General features: G+C 33.7%; 1 protein-coding gene across 1 annotated transcript; it reads right to left on the bottom strand.

The window, feature by feature from the left end:
- Nucleotides 1-4,032: 4,032 nt before the first annotated feature.
- LOC133186518 (uncharacterized) lies at nucleotides 4,033-16,381 on the bottom strand. Its single transcript, XM_061321753.1, has 4 exons — nucleotides 16,266-16,381; nucleotides 6,475-7,579; nucleotides 5,327-5,340; nucleotides 4,033-4,673 (listed from the first exon to the last, which is right to left on the bottom strand). Exons 1-4 carry the CDS (start codon nucleotides 16,362-16,364, stop codon nucleotides 4,035-4,037), a joined length of 1,857 nt encoding a protein of 618 aa, XP_061177737.1. The 5' UTR covers nucleotides 16,365-16,381; the 3' UTR covers nucleotides 4,033-4,034.
- Between the last annotated feature and the right edge of the window lie 1,065 nt (nucleotides 16,382-17,446).

The following is a 17,446-nucleotide window of genomic DNA, read 5'->3' as shown; positions in this document are numbered from 1 at the left end:
ATAACAGAAGGTGATGGCATGACTCTCTGTGGTAATGTGGTTTTAAAAGTAAACTGATAAATAAGATATACCAGTTCGAAATAGAAATTTCACGGTACAATGTCCTGTCCGATTTGCTAGTATAGCTGCCATGCTTGGATTCGTGCACATTATTCGAATTTACACTAATTCTAATGTCAGTGATTTTTAATACTATGTATATTAAAGGTTTAAAACAATAGGGTTTGAAAATCAATGACAAAACTGAGAATCAATTAGGACTGTGGTTGTTGTTAAACTATCGGAAACCCATGACGTTCGGATACTAATAACATGTACCATTTCTGAAATTTAAATAAAAAAAAATATTTTCCTTACCTACCGACCCAAACGTATAAAGACTAAGTCGGCAACGCCAAACCAACGATATTGTGGCCTGATATAATTTTGGTCCAGTGAATAGACAACTATTGGAAGAATAGTGAGCAGATCCAGGTTTTTTTTTTCCAAATGTGGTGGTGGAGGTGTGAAACCCAGTAAAGATCAACGGAAGGATTCTTTCTTTCTTAGGGGAGAAAGTGGTGGTGAGACAGCCCCGTTCCCCCCCCCCCCCCTTTTTTTTTGTTTAGAAAAAAAAAATCGTTTTCATCTGAAAGAAAATAATTCATTTTTTTGTGCAGATATACCTGTAATGACAATAACTTTTACCTTATTTTCGTAGCAAATACTGAAGATCAATTTCGCGACTTATTTTCGCGAAATAGTCACATGTATTTGGTTTTTAAAAGCGAGGCAAAATTTTCACATATTTAGTTAATTGTTATTACTTATATATATAATCTTTAATAATACAAATAAATGAAAAAAAATGAAAAAATAAAGTTTTCAAAATAATAATAATAATAATAATAATAAATAAAATAAAATAAAATAAAATAAATAAATAAATAAATAAAATTTATAAAATTTATAAAATAAAAATATTATATACAGTATCCAAATTTTAAAGAGCGTTTATTTTTAATGATATATACTAGCCGTAACACTAGTTATGAGATAGACTTAAAACCGCGTTAAATAGCTCCAAGCATATGGTCACAAAAACCAAAGTTCTGGAGTTACCCTATACTAGTACTATTACTTCCAGATCGGTCAAACCAGTCATTATATTAAGCGTGTTATCGAACGCACCTGAGTAGATAATAACGTCACAAACAGTGACCAAAAACTGGGATGAAATCGTTAATTTCATTGTGCAATGAAAATAAATAGGTATCATATTACAAATTTTGAAAGCAACATCATGCAATAAAAGCTCTTAAAAATCGATTGACGAATTTTCCTTTTCTTTATTTATACATGTATATCCCTCTTAATTTCCAATTATTTATCAAAAAATATTGTTACACGAACTCTCAGGCACTGCAAAGATACCTAATTTATAATTAATTGTCAACACTTGCCATGCAGATACAATTGCACCCTATTTCTGTATTCATATGAAGAGAATTTATTCAACATCTTCTACATGAAAAGAAAACACTTGCTGTGGCATTCAGCTCGATATTTAGATATATCGACGACGTATTATCAATTAACAGTAGTTACTTCCATTCATATGTCAACTCGATATATCCCAGAGAGATTGAAATAAAAGATACCACGGAGTCTTTTCACATTTCACATCTGTTTCATATTTGGATACCTACTAGAAAAAGAGGTTATTGGTAACTTTAAAACAAAGCTTTATGATAAACGTGATGAATTCAACTTTTCAATCGTCAACTTCCCTTACATATGTAGCAATAATCCTTTATCACCTGCATATGGGGTTAATGTCTGTCAGTTGATTCGATACGCAAGAGCGCATGCTTTACATACGAACAATTTCTTAAATGAGGCAAGCTATTGACAAACAAGTTGATGAAACAAGAATATCAACAGTCTCGTTTTAAGTCATCATTTCGTAAATTCTACGGTCAATACAATGACCTTGTCAGCAAATACAATCTATCATTAAGTCAAATGCTGACTGACGTTTTTCATACTAATTCTTAGGCCATCATTTACACACTGAATTATCTACGGATTTTTCCGTAGATCATACGGATCATGACAAGGGGCACACTGCAGGTGTGACCGGTCGGCAGGGGATGCTCACTCCTCCATGGCACCTGATCCCATCTTTGATGTTTTAGAGGTCGGTGTTTGTGCTCCTAATTTGTTCTGTTTAAATGGACTTTTGAGCTTGAATACTGTTCATTATCTCCATATTTCATTTCATATTAAGCAGGAATATTTGAGATTTAAAGAAACCATGCTATCAAGAGTTTGAAACAAAGAAAATTGAAAATTTAAAGTAATTGTTACTCTTTGAATATTGAACACTTAAAAATTTCTACATGCGTCATGATGGTTTGAAACGTCATAAAATTCAGTAAAAGAAATTCAATTCCTACCCTAGGCCACTGTGACACACCAGTATTGCCCAAAAATGACATACACCGAAAACACACATTGTTCACAATTGGTATTCTGACACTTTCATAAAGAAAGGCCTATTAATTGCAACAACATATTTTAGTTTAAAAAAAAGTCCAATGCATTCAAAAAATAATTTTCTATATACAGTATATCAATAATAATGTTTAATTTTATACAATAAATGGTTGTTAAAGGTGAAATGAATTGAATTGAACTATCGGTGTGTACTTGCATTAAAATAAATTTACAGAAATGGTTTTTTAACCATATGAGCATAGGAAAAATACCAAAATATAATTTTAAGAGAAATTAAGTTAAACCTAGTGTTAAAATCAGCTGTAACAATAAGCATAAGAAAACCTGTCACAGTAGTCTTATAGATTCTAAATCACAATGCTGTTTTTTTTTTCAGATACCAATTTAATTTTATCGAGGCGTGGACCAAAAAACAGAAATTACATGTATGACTTTGTCAAACAATTAACAACATTTATTCAATAAAAATATTACGAGGAAATAAAATTAACATGTTTAATAGGTCATGATTCGCTTACGAACTGTAAAATGTTAAAAAAAAAAACCCACAATTCAATAGCAATGTTAATACATAAAAAAAATCTTCATGATAAAAGTATTTTTCATAGAATATGTGTATTTGAAAACGCTAGAAATAGTACTAGGAAAGAAACGTATTTTTCTTTCAGATGATGTGTGTGTAAAATAGGATGTTCTTGTAGGAGATTTTGAAAGAGTACGTTATAGTAGTAAACGTCAAAAAATTCAAGACGATATCTCTCTCTCTATATATATTTATAATTCAAGTTATTGTATTTCAAAGTAAAATTCAGCAACTGTATACATGTACTGGGATAAAATTAAATACTGTAGTATTGATATAAATTTTCAGGGGAAAAAAATAAAGTTTTACTACTTCTTCATTAGTAAAAAGAAACAGACATGAAACTTGGCACTGATGGTAATGATGTCTTGTCAACATTGTTTTATGGTTTGATTCAAAGTCCGTTAATATATTGTTCTGATTTGACATCAAATACTTTTCTTGACGGTACAGCGATGCCAGCGTTTTCTTTAGAGTATCAACCACAGGTACTTGTGGACAGGAACCCTCCCCCTTCCCTCCCCCGAATATACCCCACAAGTCAAAAAATATTTTTATGTATTTTTTTCATAAATTATTCTTCTAGTACACATTTACAATGTAATCCATTAGAAAAATCCAAAAAAAAAAAAAAAATAAATAAAAATAAAAATAAAAAATAACACAGGATTAACGTTTTAGTAAAAAAAAATCATACCCGCGGTATTATAATATAATACCGCGGTCCTGTCCACAAGTACCTGTGCTTACTATAAATGGAGAAATTTAAATATATTGTAATATTGTAATTTTTTTTCGCGGAGTTCGTTTCGTTAACCAATTTAACTTTTTGACAAATTGTCAATTATGAAAAACCACCCCAAGTTTTCAAGTTTTACATTTATTTATGACAATATATAGGCAAATAATTCATTTATAAACAGCACATTCCAATAAGGGTAAAAAATAAAAATCAACGTCTCTCTGAAAGTAACTTTTGCCATGTACTCGATGCTATTTCATTATAATCCTGTTGCTTTTCTCTAACATTCGTGATATTTCTGGCAACTGCTAAAACTGGAATCACCTTTCCATTTTGTAAAGAGATGAGGGCTTTTTTGAAGTCATGGTCCGTCTCTTCTTCTATAACCAGACGTAGGGTATCCAGAATAGCTGTGAATATTTTAGAATTATTTCTGTCGGAGGCTTCTTGAAGTTGTTTCCACATGTCAATGATTTTATCTATCTGGAGATTTCCTGATGCTTCCGAATCGTGTTGTGTTACTTGTAGCAATTCTTCCTTTGAAATCACTGTTGTTTCTTTTTCTTCACATTTTTTCCGGTCAAAGTAAACTTTGAATGCGCTTTCTGGTTTCTCTATAATTTCTTGAATATTGGCACTGATTCTACTGGCTTCCGCTGGAGAAATGTGAGCTATTAAGTTGCTTTCTATGAAGTAATGCCGTAAATATCCCCTGTTTAAACATTCTACCATGTAAGACAGGACCATGTTAAGAGGCAACAACAATGTTGACTGGCGATCAAATAGGTCGGGATCAATCTGCTCACACTTGTGATAAAATGCAGTTTTCCAGTGGAAAGTCGTCAAAATCTTTGAACAAGAGGCCCAGGGGCCACATCGCTCACCTGAGCACTATGGCTAGGAAAAAGCAGAAATCACTTCAATCTTGAAAGGTTGAAAAGTTTAAATATAAAAGTGGTTGTGGGGGGGGGGGTGTCATGAATTGAACAAATTTGAATCTACATTATCTGAGGATGCTTCCATTTAAATATGACCAATCATGGCTTTGCTGTTCTTGAGTAGAAGATTTTTAAAGATTTAACCTATGTATTCCTATGTAAAACTTTGATCACCCATTGTGGCCCCACCCGACCCCCAGGGGTCATGTTTGAACAAACTTGAATGTACACTATCTAAGAATGCTTCCATATAAATATGACCAATCATGGCTTTGCTATTCTTAACAAATAGTTTTTTTAAAGATTTTTACTATGTGTTCCTATGTAAAACTTTGATCGCCCATTGTGGCCCCACCCGACCCCCGGGGGTCATGATTCGAACAAATTTGTATGTACACTATCTGAGGATGCTACCATATAAATATGACCAATCATGGCTCTGTTATTCTTAACAAATAGTTTTTTTTAAGATTTTTACTATGTTTTCCTATGTAAAAACTTTGATCGCCCATTGTGGACCCACCTGACCCCCGGGGGTCATGATTTGAACAAATTTGAATGTACACTATCTGAGAATGCTTCCATGTAAATGTGACCAATCATGGCTTTGCTGTTCTTGAGAAGAAGATTTTTAAAGATTTTTCCTGTATATTCCCATGTAAAACTTTGATCGCCCATTGTGGACCCATCCGACCCCCGGGGGTCATGATTTGAACAAATTTGAATGTACACTATCTGAGGATGCTTCCATGTAAATGTGACCAATCATGGCTTTGCTGTTCTTGAGAAGAAGATTTTTAAAGATTTTTTCCTATATATTCCCATGTAAAACTTTGATCGCCCATTGTGGCCCCACCCGACCCCCAGGGGTCATGATTTGAACAAACTTGAATCTACACTACCTGAGGATGCTTCCATGTAAATATGACCAATTATGGCTTTGCTGTTCTTGAGAAAAAGATTTTTAAAGATTTTTTCCTATATATTCCTATGTAAAACTTTGATCGCCCATTGTGGCCCCACCCGACCCCCGGGGGTCATGATTTGAACAAACTTGAATCTACACTACCTGAGGATGCTTCCAAGTAAATATGACCAATCTTGCTTTTGCTGTTCTTGAAAAGAAGATTTTTGAAGATTTTCCCATATATTCCTATGTAAAACTTTGATCGCCCATTGTGGCCCCACCCGACCCCCGGGGGTCATGATTTGAAGAAACTTGAATCTACAATACCTGAGGATGCTACCATATAAATATGACCAATCATGGCTTTGCTGTTCTTGAGAAGAAGATTTTTAAAGATTTTTCCTGTATATTTCCTATGTAAAACTTTGATCGCCCATTGCGGCCCCACCCTACCCCCGGGGGTCATGATTTGAACAAACTTGAATCTACACTACCTGAGGATGCTTCCACATAAGTTTCATGTTTTCAAGCACAGTGGTTCTTGAGAAGAAGATTTTTTAATGATGCCATTAATTTTTCACAAATTCTTAATTATCTCCCCTTGGAAGAAGGCGTGGCCCTTCATTTGAACAAACTTGAATCTCCTTTACCAAAGGATACTTTGTGGCAAGTTTGGTTGAAATTGGCTCAGTGGTTCTTGAGAAGAAGTCGAAAATGTGAAAAGTTTACAGACGGACAGACGGACTACAGACAAAATGTGATCAGAAAAGCTCACTTGAGCCTTCGGCTCAGGTGAGCTAAAAACCTTCAAGGAAACCTTTCTGTAGAGATTTTAATAATAGTATGCACAGCTTCTGATTAGGACTCAGGGATTTTGCTAAAATCAATTCCGCTTGATTAAATCCCAGACAAAAGTCAACTAAAGGCTTTGGATTTATAATTGCTTCCTTGGCTACCACATACACTTCGGAATTGTAAATTTCTTCTATGATTTCTGGCTTTGGCCAAAACATCACTTTCCTTTTCATCATTCTATGTTTCCATTCATCCAGACACCGTAGTTTTCCTCTCAGGGGAAAGGCGGCAATAAAATCCTTGCTGCTCTTGTAATTATATTTAACAACTTGATAGGACATGTCATAACCACGTTGGCACTCTGTGTTACACACTTGTGCGTCTAGTTTTCGCATCTTTGACGACGGTGCAGATAAATCTCTTTCAGATAAAGAAGCTGCATCTATCAAACTATCGAAGGTTTGAAACAGGTCAGTTTTTGTATCCTCACCCGTTTTCTTTTTGTCAACCATTTTCAGAATGTTTTTCAGTGGTGCCTTAAAAGTATAATTTGCTTCCCCATTTGGTTCTGTTTGGGAATGTTTACGCTTAGATGTGTTTTCGCTTTGATTTGATATTTCGAAACCAGCAAAATGCTCTTGGGTCATTCCGGGTTTTGCTTCTCGATTGAATTCCATATGTTCTATGTCTTTTCCTTTTGACTTTCTTGGGGCTGTGAGCACAGGGGATAGCCCTCTCAGAATTTTAAAAGCTTCTTTACCAAGACCTTTCAGAATTCGTCTATGAAGGTATTTTCCATCCACCACAAGATCATCAGAAAAGAAAACATTCAATTTATCCACACGTATGTGTACAAAACATTGCAAATCATCTCTGTGTTCCAACGCCTCCACAGGAATTGAGATTCCCGATATTATAAGATAGTCAAAGTCCCCCTCATCTTTGTGAGATCTGAGTCGTGTTCCCTCTATTGTACTTCCCACCACCTGACAACGTTCTTTCCCGAAATGAGAGGCAAATCTGGTGATGTATTTACAATACCTGATCTGTCTGGCATCATTTGGTACTGATTTACTCTGATCCTCTAAAATCTTGAAGTAATCATTCAGTTTAGCCTGCATGTTTTTTTTTTCTAAAATGAATTTGGAATTGTTTTACTCTGGTTGTCTAAAATCTTGTAGTAAGGTTTTCATATTTGTCTTGATATAGCTTTCAGTCACTAACATTTTTTCTAAGATAAAGAAAAAAGATTATGAACATACGTTATTTATTAAACCTTAAGTCGTATATAGCATAACTAGGAAGGTAATTACAAAAAATTTCTTTAATCTTCTAAAAACATGCATGTTCATGTCTTCTTAATTTTCAGTAAGCGTACTATTTGTTGAAAGAAAATATTATGGTATTTGGATAGGGCTATGTAGTTCACTATGGCACCATCGCACCATCGAAGTTTGGGTCGATAGTGCGGTAATGCGATAACGATGAAGCAATGGTGCGATGACGCGATAGCGAGAGGACGATAGTACGATAGCACGACAATGCGATGACAATGATGTTATGACGCGATAGTGCGATGATAAGATGGCGTGACAGCAATGACACGATGGTGCAATGACAATGGCGCAATGGTACGATGACGACGAAGCGATGTTCACTATCGTTCCATCGTACTATCGTATCATCGTCATCACATTGTCGCGCCATCGCACCATCTTCATCGCATTCGCGCCATCGACCCTCGATGGTGCGATAGTGAATTAAGTGGCCCTATCCGGAATATTCCCTATTCCATAATACGTAGGTATATAGAAACCGGTCACGATAGCCTAGTGGAAGGGGTTCGCTTCGTGATCGGTAGGCCGGGGTTCGATTCTTGTTCGCCGCGCCGCGTCAAACCTATGACGTAAACACAAGTAGTGACTTTGCCAAGCGCCCGGCACTAGAAGTGAAAGTCACGGGTCTTTCGGATGAGACCTTAAAAACCGAGGTCCCGTGTCACGGCAGGAGTTGGCACGATAAAGAACCCTCACTGCTCAACGACCCTAAGTGCCGAGTATAGGTCTAAATTTGAAGCCCTTCACCGTTATATGGTGACGTCTCTATATGAGTGAAAAACTACATACAATCAATCAATAATATATAGAAAAAAATATTCTTTTCCCTATCTATTTCTGGTATTTCAGTTTCCCAAGAGAATATTTATATATATGCATTGTCTTTACTTAAAATCGTACCATGATAACGACGGTTAGTAATTACGGCCCATACTGTGACCGGTAGGGAACTAAAGCTTGCTTATGCAATATTATCACAACGCTTGTTTAATTCATTAGTAAAGATTGGACAAAATATATTAAAAAAATGATTATGAGAAGTAAAGCAGTAGTTTAAAATATTTCTACATATCGATAAATTTCAGCCATTATGACTATGTTTTTCGTAAATAACCGAACATTTGTAAAAAGAGCATGCTAATGATTTAATTAATAAGTTACGTTATTTCTCTAAATAGTATTATCTCCGTATTGGAACAGTAGCAAAGTGAAAGTTGAATATTATCAAGACACTGTTCTTTAAATAGTTAATGAAATGAAATAAATATATTAACAAATATTGACAAGTTTACTTCGCCTTTATAAAGATGATTTACCTGTCACGGTATGTACTATTCTGACTGGGGTAAACTTTCTGGAAATTCATCAGATCTACCCAGTCGGTTTTTTTTTTCTTTCAGTTTGAGTTAATTTTTAAACCTGACCTTTGACTTGCGTATTGAGTAGGGCTACTTGCTATGACGTCAAAGCTTACTCCACTGAGTTTCGATATCCCGTGAAGCATGTCCGAGGACTGATGTACTTAGGCCATAGAGACACCAAATTATTTCATACGATAACTCGAGTTACTCCTCTTCATATCCATTAGTATCAAAAAATGATTTTACCATAGTAAATCACAGTATCAAAGCTTTTACCGTAGTAAATCATAGTATGAAAGTCCTCACAGTAAATCAAAAGTTTTTAACCATACTTATTTTTTTTCTTTTTACTTTAAATTTCAAATTTTTGTAGATATCTTTCATTTTTAACTGCTTTTTTTTACGTTAAAGGAAAAATTACTTGTAAACTCACGTATTGCCAAAATTTACATCATTAACATGGAAAAATTAAAATTACAAAAAGTAAGATTTAGGGGCTTAGTTTCATAGTAAAATTTCAAAGTATCAAAGTAATTAAATCAAAGTATGAAAGTAAGTATCAAAGTATTATAGTATATCTTATAGTTAACTGTAGTTAGCCATACATGAGCAATGAAGCAATTTTTTATAAGTAGATATATGACATTTAAGTCAGTTATCAAATTAAAATTTTTAAAAACAAGAAAATTGAGGAAAAAATTGGTCAATCTTATTTTGTGCTATTTTCAAGTCAATTTCAAGTTGGGATTTTAGGTGAAATTCACGGGGAACTTATTTGCTAGTGAATAGATTTTACCTACCTTTGTGATCACAAGGAGATTCAGGATGAAATTCATTTTCTCCTTGTATGTCCTCATTTTAGTGTACAAAGACTTGAACTCATAAATATTTGTAATAATAAATGTAAAAATTTTCAGTCCCTATCATATGATAATCAATTACAATGGCTCATGAATAATGAAGACCCTGAGATCCTATGATCACCTGCAACATTCCTAAATAATCTACCTTAACTGAAAAATTTAAATATATTTGGGGATGTATATACATGTAGGAATGGCAATATATCATCTCTTCTGTTCTTTGATATGCATATATGTATCCTTCCAGTTATTTGACTATTACAGTGTATATATCATTATAACATATACAATATGTAGTATATTCAGTATATCTCTTGTAGATGCATTTATCAATCATTATACAATTAAGCACTGCTCATTATATTTAAGATCAGGTTTGTTCTATCATTTTGATCTTCATCCTTCTTTTGTTTCATGTTTGTAAATCTTTTTTTTTTTTTTGCTCCTCCGGGGGCCCAAATTGGACTAATAAAATCTTGTATGTTGTATCTTGTAGCAGCTCTGTAATGAACAACTTGACTAATAATCCCATCCACACGAAAACTGTAATCCAAATCTTAAAGTAATAGCTATAGAAAAAAAAGTAATAGGCAAACGGCTTAATATATTTAGGCAAAACACAATGAAATGATTATATTAACTGTTCAGTGGTTGAAATACAACAAACACGTATTGTAAATGTTAGTATCAGTTATTTACACAAAGTGAATAGACAGTTTTCTTTCACCCTAACTCACCTGTAATATGGTTTCACTAACTAAATAATCACCACCATTCGATCATTTTTTATAATTTTGTCTCACTCACAAAAATTAATTACAATGAAAAGAAGAAATAACATGTATCTCTGCAATAAAAGTCAACGACTGAGTTACTTTTCTAAGATTTAAGTTAGAACCTTTAAAAAAATAACATAATGATAATCTATCATTTTTTTTCTTCTTCTGACTTGGTAAATGTTGTCGGTAACAATCCAGATAAGATAAAAGAAGTTTTGTGTCGTATGCCTTTCAGAAAATGACTTTACGATTATTAATTTTCCTTTCCACAGGTTTGTACGTTCTTTTTATTACATTCCGTCTTAAATATGATTTACAATTTGGAATTTTTGTAAACATTTTTATATCCGTGCACAGTGAGATATAAATTACCATCCACAGTTCACACATATGTAATACTGATTCCACACTCATTTTTTTCTGTTGAAGTGTTTGTTATCAGCGCTGGTCCCTGTCCAGCTGACTGGATCCATCACGGATCGTCTTGTTAAGCCTTCATCACAGGAGCCCCGGACGGATGGACGGAGTCTTATTATCATTTGACATAAGGAGATTTTTTTTTAAATAAAAAGTATGGATGTCCTTATCTTCCCTAATTATACTCCTGACAATACTCATATGGCCTTGACGACATGTACATGAAACAATATTACAGTATATCAGATGCAATGGATAAGAGCATAATATACTAGTTTGATTATATTTAATTTTACTCATTGTCTCAGGAAAATTGTTTATCATATATTCAACATTTGGTTTCCTGGCGACCTTTACCTTCAATTTAAGAACTTGACTTAATATTTTGACAAATATCTTAACCATCGTCAACAACATGGTCAAATTTGAATCGATTGAGGAAAAAGATCCAGGGTTATAGCCCGGACACAGTTTCAATTCCTAACTTCCCAGTGACCTTAATATAAAATATGACCTTAGGTCAAGGTCTGGACAAAATATTAGGTCACGGGCTATATCATATTAAAGTTTGAATTCATTCTAACTAAGACTTTCAGAGTTGTAGCCTGGAGGCCATTTTACTATCTTATTACTCGACCTTTGACATAATCTGAAACCAAGCATTAAACTGACGTTTGGATCATTAAAAACAGCAAACAACAGATTGAACTCTTAGCAATCAAGAGGATCGGGTATGACTTTGTGATAGACTAAAAAACCGTGCCTAAAACAATATGTCCTCTGAAGTTGATAAGACTTAGTAAACATTCATATACTTGACCCTTTTAATTAAAATGAGGTTTGTTGTCATGTAAAACAAACATTAGAGTTTTTTTTCCAACGGGAGGGGACATTTTAGTTTTTGGCACAATCAACTTTCCTTTCCGTCCGTCTAGCTATCTGTTCCACTGTTACAAATGTGTTGGCTATAACTTTCAAACACGTAACTAGATTAAATTGTGACTAACTAGATGAAATATGGAGATAACGAACAGTAATCAGACTCAGGAGTCCATTGAAACAATACAAATCAGGAGCAGAACAAATACGGACCTCTGAAAAACATCAGAGGTGGGATCAGGTGCCATGGGGGAGTTAGCAACCCCTGTGTAACCCTGTTTACACATAATCCAAATGTGTGTCGTGATTTTGACGTAAGATTGTGTCTTAAAGGTGAGGTCACTGGACAGTGAGATATTGAAACTGTGTCCTGGCCATATTTTGGAACCGTAGACTGAAATGAATTGAAAGTTTTGTTTGTGTTTGCTGATGACCTAAAGTTGTAACATAAGTAGGACTAAGACCATACTGGAAGCTCAAGGTGATATGGTGATGGTCAGGGGTATAATTGGGCTAAGTGACAGGCATCTGTTTATAAAGAATTTCATTGTAGAGAAAGGATATGGATTTTCTCAAAATCAAAGGCAACGATAGGTGGCAAAGATAGAATGGAGTCAGTTTAAAAAATTGACAGAAAGATGTAAAATACAAAAAAAAGTCTGATTACTAAGTCAAGGCAGTGGGTATTGATTATGCAGTAAACACTCAATTGCATGTCAATTAAGTACATGAGAAATGCTATTCTTGGACTGAAACAATACCATGTAACATAATTGTAGCGCGGGTACTCCGTTTCTCGATGGCTTAATTGTACGTGATTCTATACAACTTTTTTCTTAATTGCTGAACTGTTGCACAATAATTTGATTTTGATTATATCCAACTGTTGCTTTATTTCTGTTCGAGTACAGTTATTCTATGATTGTATTTGAAATGAAATATATCGAGATAACAAACAGTATTCAAGCTCAAAATTCCATTTAAACAATACAAATCAGGAGCAGAACAAACACATACCTCTAAAACATCAGAGGTGGGATCAGGTGTCATGGAGGAATGAGCATACCCTGCCGACCGGTCACACATACACTAAAACTCATTTTATATGACAGCTTTTCTGAAAGCCTTAATAATTTCATGATTAGTTAAAGCAATATGAGCTGCAAATTTAATGTCTGAAAATTTTGTGGCAAAATTGTAATTAACAATTTCAATGACAGAAAAAAAGAGCATTTATAAACTTCTGTTGTTCATATTTGCGAAGGAAGAACTATTTAGAAGCTTTGATTGAAGCAATACTACATTATTGTCGTCCTGTACAATATTGTTTTCTTATATAATACTATACATTCCATAGTACAGAAACCTTTCTTCTGAAAAAAAAAAACCCCTTTATTTTAGTCTAATTGAACATAAAGGTTAAAATTACATACAAATTTATCATAACAGCACATTTTAACAGCAAAATAAAATTCTCAAAAATGCAGCTCATATTGCTTTAATTTGAACATTATATTATTGTATTGAGATCAGTACTTTTAAGCTAAGGTATTCTTCCTTTCATTTTAGTGACTTGCCATCACTACATTGGTGGCCGTTCAATTTTGCTATATGGTTAAATATTACAGCTATACTGTAAAGCCCTTGAGGCTAAACTGGTAGAAGTGGAAACGGCAGAAGAGAACAGTTACCTCCGTCTCCACCTGTTTGATATAGGAAGGCAGTCGACAGGTAACGTAACGAATTAAAGTATTCTGAATTAATAGAAATAGAACATTATGTATAAAATCCTACATAAAACACGACCTTGCTGTGATTTGCTCTAGTTTTCAAGCCTGTGTGGAGTGATTTAGTGAGGTTTGAAGGGAAATATGTTTGCTTGAAAATCGTGTGAAAAATGAAACATTTTGCGAACATCTTTTCAGATTTATCTAAATTAATTTTTGTAATAAATATTGCGATTACTAAATCAAAATAACGTGCCTTTAATAATGGTTACAGAAATAAGAATCTTGGGCAGTTGATTGGTAATTGTCCGAGATATGAATTTTTATACTGCAGGGATTTTCTCAGTCAGTAATAAAAATCCTACAATGTAAAAAAAATATATAAAGTTTTCGTCATTTTTACATACCTATTACTCAAGAGCAAGGACCATGAATCAACTTTAGATCTAGATTAATAAGTTCAGAATTTTTCAAGTTTTAGATAAGAAAACATTTAGTATGGAGACAGTTTTCTTGAAATATGACATCTGGGACTAGTTTGGGCAAAAAACAAACAAACCCAAAACAAAACAAAAAAGGTCAAATTTTAATATGGAAATATATTAACAGAAATATATGGAGATAATGGGGATAACAAACAGTATTCAAGCTTAAAAGTCCATTCAAACAATACAAATCAGGAGCAGAGCAAACACGGATCTCTAAAACATCAGAGGTGGGATCAGGTGCCATGGAGGAGTGAGCACCCCCTGCAGACCGGTCACACCCCCGTATGCTCCTTGTAATGTTGTTTTAGAGGTCCGTGTTTGCTCTGCTCCCGATTTGTATTGTTTCAATAGTTTTTTGAACTTGATAATGGTTCGTTATCTATATATTTCATGAAATCACTGTGTGAATGAAAATGAATATATTGTGAATTGATAAAACGTCGTCGTTCTGTTTAAATTCAAATTCAATGCCAGACAAAGAGACTTCTTTTGTAGGAGTTTTTAAAATAAATTCCTCTTCAATAAAAGTATAAAATCATGTCGGCTAATAAAGGGGCACAATTAGTACTCATGAAAATTCATTTGTCAGGAGGAAATGGGGATTCAGGTGAGATTTGTAGCCAAAGGACCTCCTGTTAAATAATTTCAATACATCATAATCTTTAATATACGTTTTCTAGTTGATTTTTGGATGTGGATGTCCGACTTAATTGCGGAAGGACACTGGGTCTGGATGTCGACTCAATCTGACGTGACATTCACAGACTGGTATCCTGGAGAACCGAACGATGCTAGTGATGAGGACTGTGCCTCGTTTGGAATCAATTACTCGTGGCACTGGAATGACGTGGATTGCACAAACAAACTGAATTACATTTGTGAGAAAAGGTGACTATACATGTATATTCATTTTCATTAATCCTGAATCGTATTAATTTTTATTGCTTTTATAGCTAGTTCTCAATATCATACGTTTACCTGCCCTGTTTAATTTTTTAAGCATCAGCGAAGAAGTCTCAGAAATTGGATAGGAGGAATGGAGACTAACTGTGACAAAAATCGAATTAAATATAATTGTATACATCAAATATATTCTAATGATTTATTATTATTAATCAAAATACATGGATACATGCAACTGATCATCTTCTAAATGCTTAAAAGACAGACTTTGTCATCAATTAAATAAGTAAGTAAAAAAGTAAGTAAGTAGAATCATACATGTATACTACCGGTATTATACGATTTTAAAATAGAATAATTTTTATTCATAGAGTGGTTAAAAAGTCTTGAGAAGTTCGTCTCTCCTAAAATGACAGAAAGTGCATTTCAAAGGCTTAAAACCGTTAAAGTTTGAATATTTCTACTTTCTAAGTAACGTAGACCTTTGTGTGTGATCTGCTAATGAGGTTACAGTTCATTAAGAGTTTCTTCTCTGTCCGGTAAGCTCTATTGAATGTGATATTGTAAACTTTAAAGTTGGCGAAAAGCAGGGCCAAGCTATATATACAAAATAACATACTGTGAAATCACTAATTTTTGTGTGTGTGTGTGGGGGGGGGGGGGGGGGTAATTTTCGTTGTTTTCGAGGTATGAAGATACTCATGAATTTATGTCCAACACGAAATGTAATTTTGCAGATATATTACTACTCGACAATTCGACATTCAAGAAATAATGAATTGATATTTTTACGAATGTCGTATTTAATAAAAAGAAACTCGGTTTAATAAATAATTAGACCTTAGGGTAGAGTGATCTAAGAGTCGGACATGATCTAAAGTCGGACAATTTTGACGCTATTTTTAACAGACTTCCTATAATGAATTATAATGTTTGTCATCGAATTCTTAACACTCTTGCATCGCTGTTTTGTTTACAATAATGAATTGATATTTTTACGAATGTCGTATTTAATAAAAAGAAACTCGGTTTAATAAATAATTAGACCTTAGGGTAGAGTGATCTAAGAGTCGGACACGATCTAGAGTCGGACAATTTTGATGCTATTTTTAACAGACTTCCTATAATGAATCCATCCTCTATCATGATCGACTGAATCAAGCAATTCTTAATCTATTAAGAGTTGTCTTTCATTCTCAAAATGACGATATTGCAGTCTTTTTGACGTTTGACCTCGAAAAGCACTAATTACCAGGAAATTGGAAGATCCGCCTGGCAATATTTTGATCGATCAAACTTATGAAAGTTTTCACATCGTGTAAAAGAATTTAATTTGAAAGTTAAAATTACACGTATATTATGCACTAAACATTGTAAATACACAATATGTATGTTTTTTTTTGGTAAATATTTTATTCTATTTCGAAGAATTCAAGTTCGGACGCAACGACTCAATATTTGATCTTGAGTCGGACAGTAAATTTTAGCAATTTGATCTTAAGTCGGACACTGTCCGAGTTTTTATAAACTTTGTCACATATATAATTGCTTGCAGAATATTATAAATTAAGTCAAATATTCGAATCTCTTTTAATTAAGATAAATCACAAATTCATTTTTTTAACTAATATTTAAAATCAACGAAATTAATTCAAGGCAGGAAGGAATAGGCGTGATCGTCTGATGGAAGTTGTATAAAGCGTATTGTATACTTTCAAATTAAAATGTGATTTTGATTTTAAAATATTTAGCTAAAAAGAAATATTTCAAATATCTTGGGGAATAAAAAACGTGATTATTGGAAATTTCTTTTAATTGTTTTCATTCGACAGGGGTGGATGGGGTGGGGGGGGGGGCTCCAAAGATGCCGATGCTTCATTACTGTATCAAGAGTTGTTCGATAACGAGTCGTCTTCACCCCCCCCCCCCCCAAAAAAAAAAGCAGGTCTTGTTGCGGTTAGGGAGCAGAAACGCACATATAAAAGAAAGACTTAGGCAGGAATAAGTACAAACATAACTGAAACATGTTATGTCTACTTATGAGACAATCTGCTCCAAGACTCGAAATGGAATATTCCATTCAGCGGAAAAAGTGTGATTATTAGCGTCTTAATGATTTTGATTCGTAAAATGAAATGTAGAGTATTTATGATATGATATATTTATTTATTTAAAATTTATTACATTCATACTTGATTGTGTTTTTTAAAAAGTTAAATGTATATCAG

This window comes from Saccostrea echinata, unplaced genomic scaffold, assembly GCF_033153115.1.
Source record: "Saccostrea echinata isolate AGI-Se365-2 ecotype Australia unplaced genomic scaffold, CSIRO_AGI_Sech_v1 ptg000014l, whole genome shotgun sequence".
NCBI classification, from domain to species: domain Eukaryota; kingdom Metazoa; phylum Mollusca; class Bivalvia; order Ostreida; family Ostreidae; genus Saccostrea; species Saccostrea echinata.
The sequence above is the reverse complement of the archived record's forward strand: the minus strand, read 5'-3'. Positions and strand labels throughout refer to the sequence as shown.